General features: G+C 42.8%; 3 protein-coding genes across 4 annotated transcripts in view; all 3 read right to left on the bottom strand.

Moving 5' to 3' along the window:
• golga1 (golgin A1) overlaps nucleotides 1–2,499 on the bottom strand; it is a 67,733-nt gene extending 65,234 nt beyond the window's left edge. For both annotated transcript variants that reach the window (XM_055659832.1, XM_055659833.1), the window contains exon 1: nucleotides 2,360–2,499. The gene's annotated coding sequence lies outside the window, so the exon portion shown is untranslated. The remainder of the gene's footprint in view (nucleotides 1–2,359) is intronic.
• Nucleotides 1–16,586, bottom strand: part of LOC129711863 (60S ribosomal protein L35) — a 204,872-nt gene that overhangs the window by 83,021 nt on the left and 105,265 nt on the right. The gene's annotated exons all lie outside the window — the stretch shown is intronic.
• Nucleotides 13,732–16,586, bottom strand: part of scai (suppressor of cancer cell invasion) — a 91,274-nt gene continuing 88,419 nt past the window's right edge. Inside the window, exon 17 of the mRNA XM_055659835.1 lies at nucleotides 13,732–16,223. Within this exon, the coding sequence (XP_055515810.1) occupies nucleotides 16,077–16,223 (147 nt within the window). The 3' untranslated portion in view covers nucleotides 13,732–16,076. The remainder of the gene's footprint in view (nucleotides 16,224–16,586) is intronic.

Below are 16,586 nucleotides of genomic sequence, written 5' to 3'. Positions count from 1 at the left end.
GTGACGAGTGGAAAGGATTGAAGATGTGCAAAGATTGGGTAGGAGGGGGTGTGGGGGGGGAAGAGTCAGTCTACACCATAACCGAAGGGGGAGGAGTTGTACAGTTTGATAACCACAGGGTGAAAGGATCTCCTGTGGCATTCTGCACTGCATCTTGGTGGAACCAGTCTGTTGCTGAAGGTTTGGGAAAGAACTGCAATGTTGGTTTCCATCAAAGGTAGACTCAAAATGCCGGAAAAACTCAGCAGGAGGTGCTGCTTGTCCCGCTGAGTTACTCCAGCATTTTGTCTACCTGTTGCTGAAGATACTCCTCGGAGTGAGATTTTTAGAGATGATATAAACTGAACCCACGGAAATAGGTGATACCAGTCAAGTGGCCGCTTTATCCTTGGAGAGTTGTTGGGAGCCACACTCATTCAGACAGGAGGAGAGTATTTATTGTGTTTATGGTTAATGGTGATGTTTAAAATGTTGATTAAGATGGTGAGTAACAAAGTGATGATAAGTTGAATGTCACAGGTTGATCAGGTTCTCTCATGTTGCAGATTGGAGATTGTTTGGTTCTTTTGTGGCACTTATTCATCTTTCCTAGGAAGAGAGGGGAAACTTCTAAATTTAATAGTATTTAAGATGAATAACCAGGGCCGTATCCAACTTTTGGCTGATCAGAAAGCAAATCTAGTTGGAATTCTTGAAGAACACACTGTCAGGTGGTATCAATTGAATGTTTGGTGGGGAAAAAGTGGCGCAAAAGGCTCTTTAAGTGGTGTTCCAATGTTAACTGTATGATGGCCACAGGATAACACATGTGGCTTGGAAGAAGCAAAAGAGAATTGTTTCCAGGTTCAGATACTTAAGTGAAATGCACCATTGGTGGCAGGGTTGATATTTCCATAAGGAGTTAGCTTTAACAAGTGCAGATGTGGGAAAATGTTTAGTTACACACTTTGCATCAGTGTCGTGCCCACAAATCACCAAAAGCAAAGATAAAGCAAATGCACAAATGTTCCTGTCCAAAATGATTGTAATCTTTCTAGCTTTTCCAATTTTTTGCATTAATCTTCTGAAATCTGACATCTATCACTAACCAGAGCCTTATCAAGTACTCACATCGCATTTGACAAGGCTATTAAACCTATAAGATAATTTTATTGATCACATACACACCTAGGTGCAGTGAAATGCTTCTTGCCATGCAGCACATAAAGAAAGAATACAAACATAACAACAATAAAGACATTTAAACATAAAAACATCCCCCCTAATGGTTCCCTAATAATATTAATACTAATTAATTGGTTGTGCTGAGATCATCAGGACATGGGACATTTATTGCCACACCCTTGCATTAGAACTGAGCAAAAGCAAGGCTATTTCACAAGAAGCCAAGAGAGAATCACAATACAGCAGGAATCACCAATAGATCATAGCAGGAATGGCATTAGTTTAATGTCCCTAAAGGACATTGGATGGAAGTCACAATAAAAATCCATTAGTCAACCTTTTCTTAGAACATGGTTAACTTGTGCAAAGATCATCTTCATTTTCATTCCAATCCACGGTAAAATTTCCATAGGTGACAAAAACTGTTTAATATTAATTATGGGCATTTTAAAAAAGCGCATTCATTAGCCAGGAATAAGGACAAGAAAATGGACACAGCGTTTTCAATGCATTCCAAACATCGCAGGATTGAAAGAGCATCAGGTGTTTTTTCAGTCATGAGTGGCAAGAGTGGGGGAGAAATTTGTGAAATTTGGGTAATGTGTGTAAACAGTATTAAATGTTTGTACAGCCCCCGCGAATGTCGGATGAATTTTTTGCACGGTTTCTGTATTGTATATATTTATTACTTGAATAAAGTCTATTTTGAAATATAAAATAATCATAAACTGTTCAGGTCTTTCACTGTATTCACATAAATCATGTAATTGGTACGTGGCGGGTGCATGGTTTGCAGTGTTTGAAAATCTTTACATTTCTTTGCCAAAAGTCACCAAAACAAAACAAAACATGAAAAGGCGAAACTGTCTGTGAACTACAGCTGACAGCCCGGAGAGTGGCAGGGAGGCCGGCCAGTGGGCAAGCGCAGAGGAGCGGGCAGGACGTTTACTGGACGGCGGCCAGAGGTTCTGCACCAACCGGCCGCCGCCGGGCGTGTCGGGGCGGGTCCCGCGGGTCAGCCCGGAGCTGGACGGCGGGGCAGCGGCCTAGCGCCGGTCAAATCCCCGGTGCGGAGTGCGGGCTTGGCGCCGCAGCCGCTAATGGTCCAGCCGTCGACCGCTCGCCCGGGACTCGGATGTAAAACAGCCCGAGGTTAAGAGGTTGAACACCAGCTGCCGACGAGCCCACCCGGTACCTGACTCCGCCTCAGCAACAACGCCAACGCTCCCGGGGCCGCCCCGCTCCATCGCCCGCTGGTCGCCTCACTTCACTTCAGCCGATGTGGCCGCTACGTCACCGCCCCGCCTCCTCCCCTCCGGCGACCAATCAGAGCGGGCCTTACACATGCGATTAGTCGTGTCCCCCTGTTGTTTCCGGGCATCTGATTGGTGGCGGGCTCGCCTCTCCGCCCCTCCCTTCCAGCAGCCAATGCGAACTAACCTTACACAGCGACTGTTCTTGTCCGCTGTCTCCGGCCATCTGATTGGCGACGCCAACAGTCAATCAGACCGCCAGAGGGCGGGCCTGCGACGCCGAGGCGTTCAGACCAAAGATCCTATAGGGTGATTTCACCAAAGGTCAAATGAGCGTAGATCCCCCTTCACGTGACCGAAATTTTTAACTGGAGGACATATCTCAGTTCGGTACATGTTAGTGAATGGGGAAAACACGCACTTTCCCACCCGTTAAAAACATCGAAAACGGCCGATTTTTGAGCTGAAATTTTCTGTGCTAGTCGGGGTGACCGTGAAGCACAGCGACCTAAATTTTCAGGCAAAAAAAAAGATAGAAAGTAAGGTAATTACAAGAGGGAACTGAAGGTAGAAAACAGCGGAAGTGAACAGCCGACATTTGCCGTGGTGATTTAAAGATCCAAAATATCGGGAATTATCGCGTTTGCTCGGCTGAATTTCATCAAAAGTAAGGAATTATTAACTTACTTTTGATGAAATTCAGCGAGCAAACGCGATAATTCCCGATATTTTGGATCTTTAAATCACCACGGCAAATGTCGGCTGTTCACTTCCGCTGCTTTCTACCTTCAGTTCCCTCTTGTAATTACCTTACTTTCTATCTTTTTTTTGCCTGAAAATTTAGGTCGCTGTGCTTCACGGTCACCCCGACTAGCACAGAAAATTTCAGCTCAAAAATCGGCCGTTTTCGATGTTTTTAACGGGTGGGAAAGTGCGTGTTTCCCCATTCACTAACATGTACCGAACTGAGATATGTCCTCCAGTTAAAATTTTCGGTCACGTGAAGGGGGATCTACGCTCATTTGACCTTTGGTGAAATCACCCTATAGCAGAGCTGCTATAAGATCTTTGGCCAGCGCTGTTATCTTTCACCGTACAGGGCACGGGAGGTTATGTTGCAGTTGTACAAGACCACATGTGAGGCCACATTTAGAGTATTGTGTAGGAAGGAACTGCAGATGCTGGTTTACACTGAAAGTAAACACAAAATGCTGGAGTAACTCAGCGGGACAGGCAGCATCTCTGGAGAGAAGGAATGGGTGACATTTTGGTTCTTGGTCCTCCAAAATATTCCAAATGGAATTTAAACTGGAGGTGGTACCCCCTCCCCTCCCCTCTCCTCCTCCCCTCTCTCCTCCCCCTCTCCATCTCCCTCTCCTCCCCCTCCCTCCTCCCACCCCCATCCCTCTCTCTCCCCCCCCCTTCCTTCTCTACCCCCCACCCCCTTCCCTCTCTCCCTCTGCCCCCCCTTCCCTCTCTCCCTCCACCCCCTTCCCCCTACCCCTCTTCCACCTCTCCCCTACCCCCTCCCTCCCTACTTCCACTTCTCTCCCACTTACCCCACCCCTCTCTCTCCCCCCCTCCCCCTTCCCCCTCTCCCCCCTCACCCACCCCCCACCCCTACCCCTCTCCCTCTGTCCCTCTTCCACCATTCCCTCTCTACCCACTCTTCCACTTCTCTCCTCCCCTCCCACTCTCTCTCCCCACTCTCTCTCCCCTCTCTTCACTCTTCCCCCTCCCTCCCCTACCCCAGCTCACTCCTCCCCTCCCTCCCCCATCCCCCCCCCCCACACTTCTCTCTCCCCATCCCTCTCTCTCCTCCCGTACCTCACCCCTCTCTCCTCCCCCTCTCCCTCTCCTCTCCCCTCTCCCTCTCCCTGCCTGCAGTCATACACAATAATAATAAATAACAAAACATACAATAAACACAAATTAACATCCCCCACAGTGAGTTCACCAAGTACCCCCTCACTGTGATGGACGCAAAAGTCTTAGTCTCTGTCTCTTCCCTCCTTGTTCTCCCTCCGCGCTGAGGCGATCCAGGCCGAAGATGCCACCGTCCAGTCCAGAGGACCTCCGAAGTGATGTCGCCGCCTCCTCAGCTCCGATTCGGGCCGCTGCCGAAAGTCAGAATGCCGTCTCCGCTCCGAGTCGGGCCGCCGCAGCCTCAGCCTCAGCTCCGAGTCGGGCCGCTGCCGAAAACTGGAACGCCGCCTCAGCGAGTCGGGCCGCCGCTGCCTCAGCTCCGAGTCCGTCAGCCCCAGCTCCGAGTCGGGCCGCCGCCGGAACGCAGCCTCAGCTCCGAGTCAAGTGGAGACCATTCTTCAGACCCGACTGAAGAAGGGTCTCGACCCGAAACATCGCCCATTCCGTCTCTTTAGAGTATTGCGTTCAGTTTTGGTCATCCTGTAATAGGAAGGATGTTGTCAAACTGGAAAGGGTACAAACTGAAGATGTTGCCAGGACTAGAGGGCCTGAGCTATAGGGAGAGGGTGAGCAGGCAAGGACTTGATACCTTGGAGTGCAGGAGGATGAGGGGTCATAATAATAATAATAATATCTTTTATTGTCATTGCACATCAGTGCAACGAGATTTGGTATGCAGCTTCCAACCGATGTCAAAAAAATAAATAAACTGCGACGTGACCATCTGAGGGAGACAGTCCAGGTGGGATGGGGGGCACTCAGCAGGGCCGGTTCAGAGCCGCTATAGCTCTGGGAATGAAACTTTCAGAGTCTGGAGGTTCGGGCGTAGAAGGCCTTGCAACATCTGCCGGAGGGAAGTAGTTCGAACAGTCCATTACAATGGTGTGAGGGGTCTTTATGGATGCTGACGGCCTTCCTGAGGCACCGTGTGTGGTAGATGCCCTCCAAGGCTGGTAGCTGTGTCCCAATAATCCTCTGCGCTCTGTGGACGATGCGCTGAAGAGCTCTCCTCTCCGCCTCCGTGCAGCTGAGATACCACACAGAGATGCCATCCGTTAATATGCTCTCTGTGGTGCAGCGGTAGAAGGTTGTAAGCAACTGTTGGGGCAGACCAGTCTTTTTTAATGTCCTCAGGAAGAACAGTCGTTGCTGTGCCTTTTTGACCATCGCAGCGGTGTTGGTGGACCATGTGAGGTCCTCTGAAATGTGAGTGCCCAGAAACTTAAAGCTGGACACTCTCTCCACACTTTCGCCGTAGATGGAGATTGGGGCGTATTCTCCATTATGGGACCTCCTGAAGTCAATAATCAGCTCCTTGGTCTTGGAGGTGTTTAGTGACAAGTTGTTACGTGCGCACCAGTCCGCCAGGTTCTGCACCTCCGCTCTGTATTTTGTTTCATCTCCGTTGGTGATCAGCCCAATCACTGCTGTGTTGTATGCAAACTTCACGATGGTGTTGGTGTCGAATGCAGGAACACAGTCGTGAGTGAAGAGGGAGTGATGATTTTATACAGTTGTATAAAATCATGAGGGGCAATAGATCGGGTAAACTCAAAGAGTAGGGAATCGAGGACATAGGTGAGGGGAGAACGATTTAATAGGTGCCACGGGGGGAGGGGGAACTTTTTTTTACATAAGTGGGTATGTGGAACGAGCTGCCCGGGGAGGTAGTTGAAGCAGGTCTTATTACATATTTAAAAAACGTTTTGACAGGTACAAGGATAGGAAAGGTGTAGAAGGATATGGGCCAAATGCAATTAGGTGGGACTAGTATAGATGGGGCATGTTCGTTGACGTGGGCTATAGGGCCTGTTGCCTCACTGAGCCTGCAGATGCTGGCACTTGGAGCTGAAACAAACAGTGGGTCGGTGGAGGTGGAGGTGGAGGGGTGGGTGAGGTATCTGTTAAGACCCTGTCCCAGAACTGGATAGAGTAACTGAGTGAGGTTGAAAGCCCTGGGAAGCAATGAGAGAGTTTAGCAGGCTAACCTTTGTGCATAAAATAATGAGAGTCCGTGGCAGCACCGTGAATCATGTTAATGGGGAAGCAATTTAAGTTATTTAACTGTCCAGTAATTGCAAAGTCAAAAGTATTATTTCTTGCAGCAGCATTACAGGCCTGTAAACATTATATATATCTAAATGACATAATAAACAAAAATTCAATTAACTAATAACCACAATATTATTATTTTTAACAAAGTCCTTAACCCACAACCAAAGGCAATGAATAGTTTATTGTTTATTATGTAAAATAATATGTGTGTTATGGTTGTGTTTATAATTTGTTTGGTTGTTTTGTTGTTCAAAAGCCCGAAGGTTGTTGAGAAGAAGCTATTCTTGGACCTGGTGGTGGTGGTCACCTGTACGATCTTCCCAATGGTAGGAGTGAAATGATGCTTGCATTTGATCACAATTTATGTAGAACATACAAGAATAAAAGTTTATATTGCAAATTGCCACAGAAGGTAGTTGAGGCCAGTTCATTGGCTATATTTAAGAGGGAGTTAGATGTGGCCCTTGTGGTTAAAGGGATCAGGGGGTATGGAGAGAAGGCAGGTTCAGGATACTGAGTTGGATGATCGGCCATGATCATATTGAATGGCGGTGCAGGCTCGAAGGGCCGAATGGCCTACTCCTGCACCTATTTTCTATGTTTCTATGTAAATAATTAGAAGGCTAATTGACATAACAATTTCAAAATAAATCCATACGACATGTATAAAAAGAAGGCAAACGTAATACATATATCAAAACATACTCGCACACAGTTCTTTGTGACAGTAACCCACAAAGAATTGTTATGGTATAGAGTGATCATTTGTTGAAATTTGATAAAACAATCGTTACACCCTTACTCATTTATGATAACCTCGTAAGTCACTCTTTTTACAATGCCTATCCAATTCTTTATTGAAGATTGAAAGCATGATTACAAGTGCATTAGAGACAACGAAAAGCATGATTACAAGTAATTTCAATTGGTTACAACCAGCTATATGTGTGTTAAAATCCGTATTGATCAAATACCCAATCTCCAAACCCCATGATCTTAAAAAAAAGCTGTTAAAAATTGTGTGTCGATGTGGCAGCAACAAAGGTTTACGTCATTTAATTTGCAATGGAACAATATTATCGTAACATTTCAGCCACTCCCAACATTGGAATGATACAATGATGCCAGTCCCCTTTCTCTGCATATTTTATATATATGCTTGTATAATTAACTTTTATTTACGAGAAATAATTCAATCTTGACATGCAAAAGATTTTCTCTGTTTTTAATTGGAATTAGGACACAAAAGTAGCTATGCCAGTACTGGTATATGTTCAAACCCACTTTTTCGTTGGAGAGGAGCCGATTTACATCCTGTTGTAATTTTTATTCCCCATTGAAAAGATGCAAAAAGTATAGATAAATTTAGCTAGTCTGCAAAAAAAAACTAGAAATACTTAGGTCAGCATTTGTGAGGAGAGAAAAATGGAGAAACGTTTCAGATCATGGACTTATGAGGCACAAGAGACTGCAGATGCAGTAATAACAGGAGAACAGTTGCAACTCAGCAGGTCAGGAGGCATCTGTGGAGGGAGACGGACAGATGAAGTCTTCGGTTGACGATCTAGACTTGACACGGTGGCAATGATCACCCAGTCGAAGTGAGAGCTCACAACCCGAGGCATCAACTGTACATTTTGCCCCACGGATGCTGCCTGACTAGCTGAGCTACTCCAGCTGCTACCCCTTTTATTGTTACCTATGATCATAACTTGCTCTTGGCTCCACAGATCATATTTCACAAAGTTTCAAAACAGCAAACTCAAAAGTAAATATAAAAGAGTGAGATAGTAACAGCTTGAGGGCAGAGCTAGGCTGCTGAAGTGAATGTGGCAGAAGAAATTGATCTGAGAGAAGTGTGAAATGTGGTACATTCTCCAGGGACAAGGAGGAGAGACAGTATGAACTAAACCCGTTAAAATGATTAAGGTGGATACAAGAGCAGGGAGGTAAAAGCAAGGAAGCACCACATACGACAGAAACCGGAATGCTGAAGATGCTCAGTAGGTCAGGCAACATCTTTGGAGAAAGAATCCGAGTCAATAATCCCAGGTTAATGACCTTTCACCCCCATCACAGAGACATAGTATGGAAACAGGTCCTTCAGCCCAATTCATCCATGCTGACCAAAATGCCCCAACATATGCCAGTTCCATATGTGTGGAAATCGTTGCCCCTCAGGTTCTTATTACATATTTCTCTTCTCATCATAATCCAACGTCTATTCTCCACATTCTTTTATTGGCCTCTATGAGATCACCCATAAGTTTCCTGCGCATCCCTCTGCAATTGGATCCTCGACTTCCTCATTCACAGACCACAGTCTATTCGTATTGGTGGAAATGTGTCAGCCTCGATAACAATCAGCACGGGAGCACCTCAAGGCTGCATGCTCAGCCACCTGCTGTACTCACTACTCACGACTGTGTAGCCGGTCACAGTACGAACTCCATCATCAAGTTCGCTGATGACACCACTGTTGTGGGACGTATCACTGATGGGGATGAGTCAGAGTGCAGAAGAGGGATTGAGCAACTGTCCATATGGTGCAGGCACAATAACCTGGCCCTCAACACCAGCAAAACCAAGGAACTGATTGCGGACTTCAGAAGGAGTAGAATGGGGACCCACAGTCCCATTTATATCAAATTATATGGTTATATGGTTGAAAGGGTCAAGAGCTTCAAATTCCTGAGCGTGCTCATCTCTGAAGATCTTTCCTGGTCCGAGAACACTAATGCAATTATCAAGAAAGCTCATCAGCGCTTCTACTTCCTGAGAAGATTACGGAGAGTCGGTTTGTCAAGGAGGACTCTTTCTAACTGCTACAGGTGCACAGTAGAGAGCATGCTGACCGGTTGCATTGTGGCTTGGTTCGGCAATTTGAGTGCCCTGGAGAGGAAAAGACTACAAAAAGCAGTAAACACTGCCCAGTCCATCATCGGCTCTGACCTTCCTTCCATCGAGGGGATTTATCGCAGTCGCTGCCTCCAAAAGGCTGGCAGTATCATCAGAGACCCACACCATCCTGGCCACACACTCATCTCCCTGCTACCTTCAGGTAGAAGGTACAGGAGCCTGAAGACTGTAACATCCAAGTTCAGAAACAGCTACTTCCCCACAGCCATCAGGCTATTAAACCTGACTTGGACAAAACTCTGATTATTGGTGACCCATTATCTGCTATTTGCACTTTATCAGTTTATTTGTTTATGTGTGTATATATTTATATTGTGGTATATGGACACACTGATTTGTTTTTGTAGTAAATGCCTACTATGTTCTGTGTGCTAAGCAAAGCAAGAATTTCATTGTCCTATCAGGGACACATGACAATAAACTCACTTGAACTTGAACTACTCCACGGAATATCTTTTTTTTTTCTTTTTTTCCCCCGTGTCAACTTTTTTATTTATTTTTTTTTAAAATTTATTTATTTATTTTTATTTGTTTTTTATTAGAAGTACGGTAAATTACAATACTACACAACACATATATCTTAATACATTTTTTGTACCGCTTCATTTTTTTTGAGCTTTAAGAAAAAGGTAGAAGTAAGGAAAGTAAAGAAAGTGCGCGAGAGTCGTGAAGTGCAAGAGTGTTGGGAAAAGAAAGCCCCTTAGAAAAGAAGTTAGAGAAGGAAGTAAAGTGAGAAAATAGATCCTAGAAAAGAAAGAGAGAGAAAATAGAAACAATCGCTCTATTATAACATTAAACTCCGCAGAAAGGGGACTACCAACCAAGTCTGTTTTTGTTGTTTTACCTCCCGTTACCAGGTCCTGATACCACTTATTTATTTATTTGTTTATTTAAATTATTATTGCACCTTATACTTGTAATAGGTCCACGGAATATCAACAAGTGCGTAGCCAAGAAGACAATCTGAGTGTTCCCCAACGGGAAGCCATGGATGAACCATGAAGTCCATTTCCAGGATAAGGCCAAGATATACAATCGTACAAGATATAATTTTACAATTTTAGTGCACTTTTAGTTTTGTATTATGTGGGTAGGTGGGGGATTTTTAAAAAAATCTCTTTCCTCAACGGAGATGCAACCTTTTTCCGTGTTGTATCTCCGTCCGCACTGCAGCCTAACATCGTGGAGCTGGCGGCCTCTTGCTGGGGACCGACTTTGGGATCCCAACTGTGGGAGCATGCGGACTTAACATTGTGGCGCTCGCGGTCCCTTGGTTAGGGACCGACTTCGGGAGCTCCAAGCCGCAGGTGCTTCAACTACCCCGATCGTGGGAGCTTCGATCGCCCCGACTGCGGGTGGTTCAACTCCCCCGACCACTGGAGAAAAAAGGGGGATAAGACTTTATTGCCTTCCATCACGGTGAGGAATGTGGAGGAGCCGCTCTGGTGAATGTTTTTGTCAAATGTAGTTGTGTGTCTTGTTGCTTTTTTGGTGATACTGAATGGCAAATCAAATCACAGCATGGTTTGGGAACAGCTCCATCCAAGACCACAAGGCATTGCAGAATTATAGATGCAGCCCAGTCCATCTCCCAAACCAACCTCCCTACCATGGACTTCATCTACACTTAGTGTCTCAGCAAGGCCACCAGCATAATCAAGGACTAGTCTCACCTGCGCCACTCCCTCTTATTCCCTTTCCCATCAGGCAAGAGCTACAGTAGTTTGAAAACACATACCTCCAGATTCAGAAACCGTTTCTTCCCAGCTGAATCAGGCAACCAAACTACCTTCTCATCAGCTAGTGTGGTCCTGACCTCCCATCAACCTCATTGGAGACCTTTGAACTCTCTCTAATCGGACTTTACCTTGCACTAAATGTTATACCCTTTATCCAGTATCTGTACACTGTAGATGGCTTGACTGTAATCATGTATTATTTTCTTTGACTGGATAGCATGCAACAAAAGGTTTTTACTGTACCTTGGTACACGAGACAATAAATTAAACTAAATAAAGTCCACAGGCTGTCAAATTCTGGCAACATTAAGATGGGATTTGATGAAGGTGTTCAAAGGTAAAAGATTATTCAAGTAAACAAGAAATTGACTCCGAAATTCACTGGGGGCACAGATTTAGTGACAGAATAATAGAATTGATGGCAGAATCTGAGGTGGCAGTGTTTTTTTAATTACACATGGTTCATTATCTAATCTTAGTTGTAATGCTAAAAAAAGAATCAGATGGATTAAAGACTAATATTCCAGCATACATTGGGATTTGTACTTGAAGGGCAAGTTAAAAAATCAGCAAGACAGTGACAATAACTGAATAGTTCTACCAGAGTCAGCAAGAGACCAATGGTCGCCTTGTGTACTCTCTCATTTTTTTTGCAATTTATTACTGAAGCAGACCAAATTTTTCATCAGTATCCATTTTAACCTTTGCTGCTCTACTGATACCCCTGGAGCTGTGTTGTGAATTTTTAGACACAAAGCACTGGAATAACTCAGTGGGCCAGTCAGCATCTCTGGCGAAAAAGAACTCATCATTTTTCTTCAGAGATGCTGCCTGACACACTGAGTTAACCCAGCACTTTGTGTTTATCTTTGGTATAAACCAGCATCTACAGTTCAGATTTTATACTATGGATTGTTCATTTTGCTTGACTTTTAAAATTGACTCTCTAAACTGTAACCAGAAATTTAAATCAACTACTGTCTTAAAAGATTTATTGTGTTTTTATCTTCAATGGCCCATACCTTACAGATATTGAAAACTGTATGCCATTCACGTTTTTCTCACAAATATCCCTACTTTTTCCATGAAAGTTGATGTCAGTGAAGGTTGTCCGAGATTATAACAGCGTCTATGTTTGCTGTTGCACTGGGAGGACAACACGTCAATGGTGTGTTGGAGCACCACACCGAATGTCAATGTTCAAAAGCGTGAGGTTCTGTCATGTCATACAACAGCCTCAGCTGAGTGCCTGATGCGTATGTAAATTACTGAAGCACCTTCTGGCTCAGAGATACTGTAACTGGATACACAGAATGAGCAGGAACAGCCTTCCATGGATCTGCATTCCAGATATCCTTAATTCTGGAAAAATTAACTTCTCCTTGCTGAATTACAAGATTACAATTATGATTAACAGGCTTAGTATCCATTTGATTGACAAAAATTGTTCTCATTGATCTAGGATTAAACATGGCCGATCTTTTGGGAGGGAAGCATGGTCATGCATGCAACCAAAGGCTTTCTCTGCCAGGAAACTAATATTATGATTCTTGGACATCACAAAGCTCTTAAAGGGGAATTCAAACATAATTACTACAGCAAAGTATGAAATACAGCAGCCAATTATCGCACAAGTTCTCACAGTGGCATTGGACGATCTCTCTTTGCGACGTTCAGTAAATGGACTCAGGAGAACTACCGAGTCTGAAGAAGTCTCGACCCGAAACGTCACCCATATCTTCTCTCCAGAGATGCTGCCTGTCCCGCTGAATTGCTCCAGCTTTTTGTGTCTCCCTACTTCAATATTGCATTTGTAAGTTGGTACTTCCAACAGTGTAAGACAGATTGTAAGGCGAGATTTTTGTTCTTGTCAAATTAAAAAAAACTAGGGTGTTGTTGCTAGGTTGCCCTGGGGCTGGGGAAATGTTGCCGAGGAACTGAGTAATTTTTAAAGGGATGAGGAAGTAAAATGGCAAAGCCTGCGATCATGAATAAATAGATTCTTGCAGTGTTACAACAAACATCACTATATCCGGGCAAAGAATGACTAAAAATTCACAAGGCTAGCTATTGTAAAAAATAGAACTATTAAGCTGTTGAAAACTAAAAAGGAAAATAAACTTTTCCACCCAAAAGATTATTTTTTACCAGAATGCTGCCTTAACTAGGTAGTATTAGCTACGAGGAGAAGTTGGACAAACTTGGATTGTTTTTTCTGGAACGCCGGAGGTTGAGGAGAGATCTGACAAAAGTATGACGCATGGACAGGGTAGACAGTCAGAACTTTTTACTCCAGGTTGGAAACGTTAAAGACTAGATGGCATAGCTTTAAGGTGAGAGGGGCAACATTTAAAGAGATGGGCAGGGCAAGTTTTTATACAGAGTGATGAGTGCCTGGAATGAGCTGCCAGGGGTGGTGGTAGGATACAATGGTACGAGGCTTTCAGATAGGCGGAAAAAATGGATTATATGCAGGCAGATTAGATCATTTTAATCAGTTGGCATCATGTTTGGCACAGACATTGTGGGGCCTGTTCCTGTGCTGTTCTATGTTCTATTGTAGTTGGACCAACTTCTCAGCTTGATAGTTGTCTGCCTACTGAGTGACTAGTTCGAACGAGTCTTTGGAAGCTCCAGTATTACACTCATTTCACAAGTTGTTTAATAAGTTCACAAGCTTTAATGCAAATCAGATATGACCATCATAAAACTGTTCGTTTTAATCACTCTGTAATAAAAGGAATTTTCAGGACTGCATCCTGATTTTAATATTCAATTTCACCATCACTGACAATGTGCAATTAACTGTTCTTTAACATATGAAGAACTAAAATTGCTTTTGGATTTCTTTTTATTGTGCCTTTTGTTTGAGGATTGAGTAATACATATTTATTACAAACACACAATAGAAACAAAAATGTACAACAGTTAAACTACTTTAATCACAAGACATAATATGCAGACAGTGAGAATATTTTCTCCAGTGTGTGCCATCAGTTTATCTTTAAATATAACTAAAAGTATAGAACTCGGCCTTCAACTTGCATTTTTTTTGCTTCAAGATAGTAGCAAAAGATCACACTTAAATCAAATACATGCACGCATTGATAAGCTGCAGCTCAGAGGTCTGGCTGCACCAAGTGAATACCACATGATTCACAAAAAAATCCTCATTTAAAAAAACTTTAAACAATCTTCCTGTTGCAATTATTTACATATTAATTATTGGCCACTGTTAGAACTTTGGAAGTAGAAAGCATTGTCAGCACGACAATGCTCTCATGTCATTTGGCCAGTAAGAATTGTAACAAAGCTGCCTTCTTGTTTTACTTTTTTTGAAATTATATTTTAGCCAAAATACATTTAGACTTTAACAAGACAAATTCAAGTGACTGAATATTGTACCATTAACATATTAAACCAGATCTACATGATCTATAGTCACTAAATATTCATATCAGAGATATTTCACACAATACAAGTCCAAATTTGCTTCAAAATAGAAGATGACAAGTAAATTAATGATGAGTTAACATGATTCCAAAAAAAAGGGATCATAAGCAAATCAGCATCTTTAACATTGTTATGTCACAGCCAAATTAAATATCTATTGAGGAAATTTTACTTCCTTTATATAATGCAAATACAGAAAGTATATTTGGAAAACATGAATATCAAAGCATTGACACAAAAAATCCTTGTTTATTTCAAGTATCTACGTATAAAAATGTAGCAGCGTCGTATGGCTAAAAGAAAAGTTAGTTATGCAGCACAACACTAATAACCATAACCTGTGTGAACACTTAGGGTTACTGTGCTGAGAACACAACCCACTTTTCAGCGTCTAATTTCTACCAGTCTTTCAGGCACACAACATTAAATTATAGCTGCTAGTAATTTTACACCTAAAACTGTTTCTCTTTCAAAGAGGAAACACATGGGGTATATTTGCTAAGTTTATCTTTCATAACCTTAAAATGATACTTAGCTGCAAAAGTAAACAATTATTTTGTATGTACACATATTAACCTGTAATAAGTGAAATAAGATCCAGTGTGGAGTTTGTACATTCTCCCTCTTTGTGGGTGCACAAGTACCTTGAACATCCAAATATATGCAGGTTAGTAGGTTAACTGGCCACTGTCAATTGACTCTGGTGTGTAGTTGAGTGATAGAATCTGGGGGATATTGATGGGAATGAGAGGGAACTAAAAATGGAATTAGTTTAGTATTAATGGGGTCTGATGGATGGCACAGACTAAATGGGCCAAAGGGCCCACATTGCATCACGCTACAGCATTCTGTAGCAATTCTGCTAAGAAAGAAAATACGGATATAGACACAAACCTACCTTAATCTTCTGGATTTTATATTGAGTGTCTCCTGGTTGTGATTCTCTAACAGAGCATGCTCATCAGTCTCAGGGCACCATCACTACTCAATGCACAACTGTATACAGTGTTCCAGGGCATGTAGTCCAAACTGCAGTAAAATACAGCAGGTGTGCTGGGTCCCCATAATTGTAACAAAAAATATCAAAGGGACGAATTAATAAGACCAAAACCAACACACAATTAACTAAGATACACAAATGAACACCATGTCACGGGCAATTGTTCATTTTATAGATAGATATTTTTTATACATATCTGCTGCCAAGAGATAATTTATAAAACTCTTAAAATGACACCCTTAACGTCTGGGTGTTTCACTGTTACACAGAATGAGTCAAAAAGCTTCTATTGCTTTTGTTGTAAATGCCCTTTTAGCTACTTGTCTATAAATCATCTTTATACTTGTGTCCTGTGTGTAAACGGTTTATTCACAACATTGTTACTACACTCTGACTATGGAACAAGCATCAACTATTGAAACAGCATATTTCCGCAGTAACAAGGGTCTGCAAATTTCTTTGACCAAAAGGACTTAAGGTTTGGAAATGAAGTGCCTCGGTTATCCTCCACATAAACACAAAGAAAAGTCTTCTTCAGAAGCAGTGTCCTCAAAGTAAAACATTGATCTAATATTCGTCAGTGGTCTTTTCCAGGAAAAGGTTTCGAACGTCCAATATGGAAGCCAGTTCTAGAATGTGATTCTGAAGAACAGGATTCTCCACACTGTCTTCTTTCTGCAGCTGTGGGTACGTTTCTGGGTAATTCCGAGTTTCCTTTGAATTGTTGAGGGAACAAAAGCAGTAGAATAAACAGCTGTGCAAAGAATCAGATTTAATGTTGCACTTGGAACTCTTCATACTGTAATATATCTCAGCTCAAGATAGTCTCAAGTTTATCAATAGACTCAGTTTTATACCTCAAGTAGAATTTAAACAAAATGAGAAAATGCAGCTGAATAGCTCAGATCTAGAGTGCAAAAAAGTAGGATACAAGGTACAATATAATGTTTAAATACACCTAACACTGAGTACAACTGAGGAAAAATAATAGGTAAAGCACAAAGGACCTAATCTCTTGAGCAATAAAGGGTGCAGGCATTTCTTGTTAAAGATATGGCTAATTTGCAAACTGTTTGA

This window comes from Leucoraja erinacea, chromosome 31 (assembly GCF_028641065.1).
Source record: "Leucoraja erinacea ecotype New England chromosome 31, Leri_hhj_1, whole genome shotgun sequence".
Lineage (NCBI taxonomy): Eukaryota > Metazoa > Chordata > Chondrichthyes > Rajiformes > Rajidae > Leucoraja > Leucoraja erinaceus.
The sequence above is the reverse complement of the archived record's forward strand: the minus strand, read 5'-3'. Positions and strand labels throughout refer to the sequence as shown.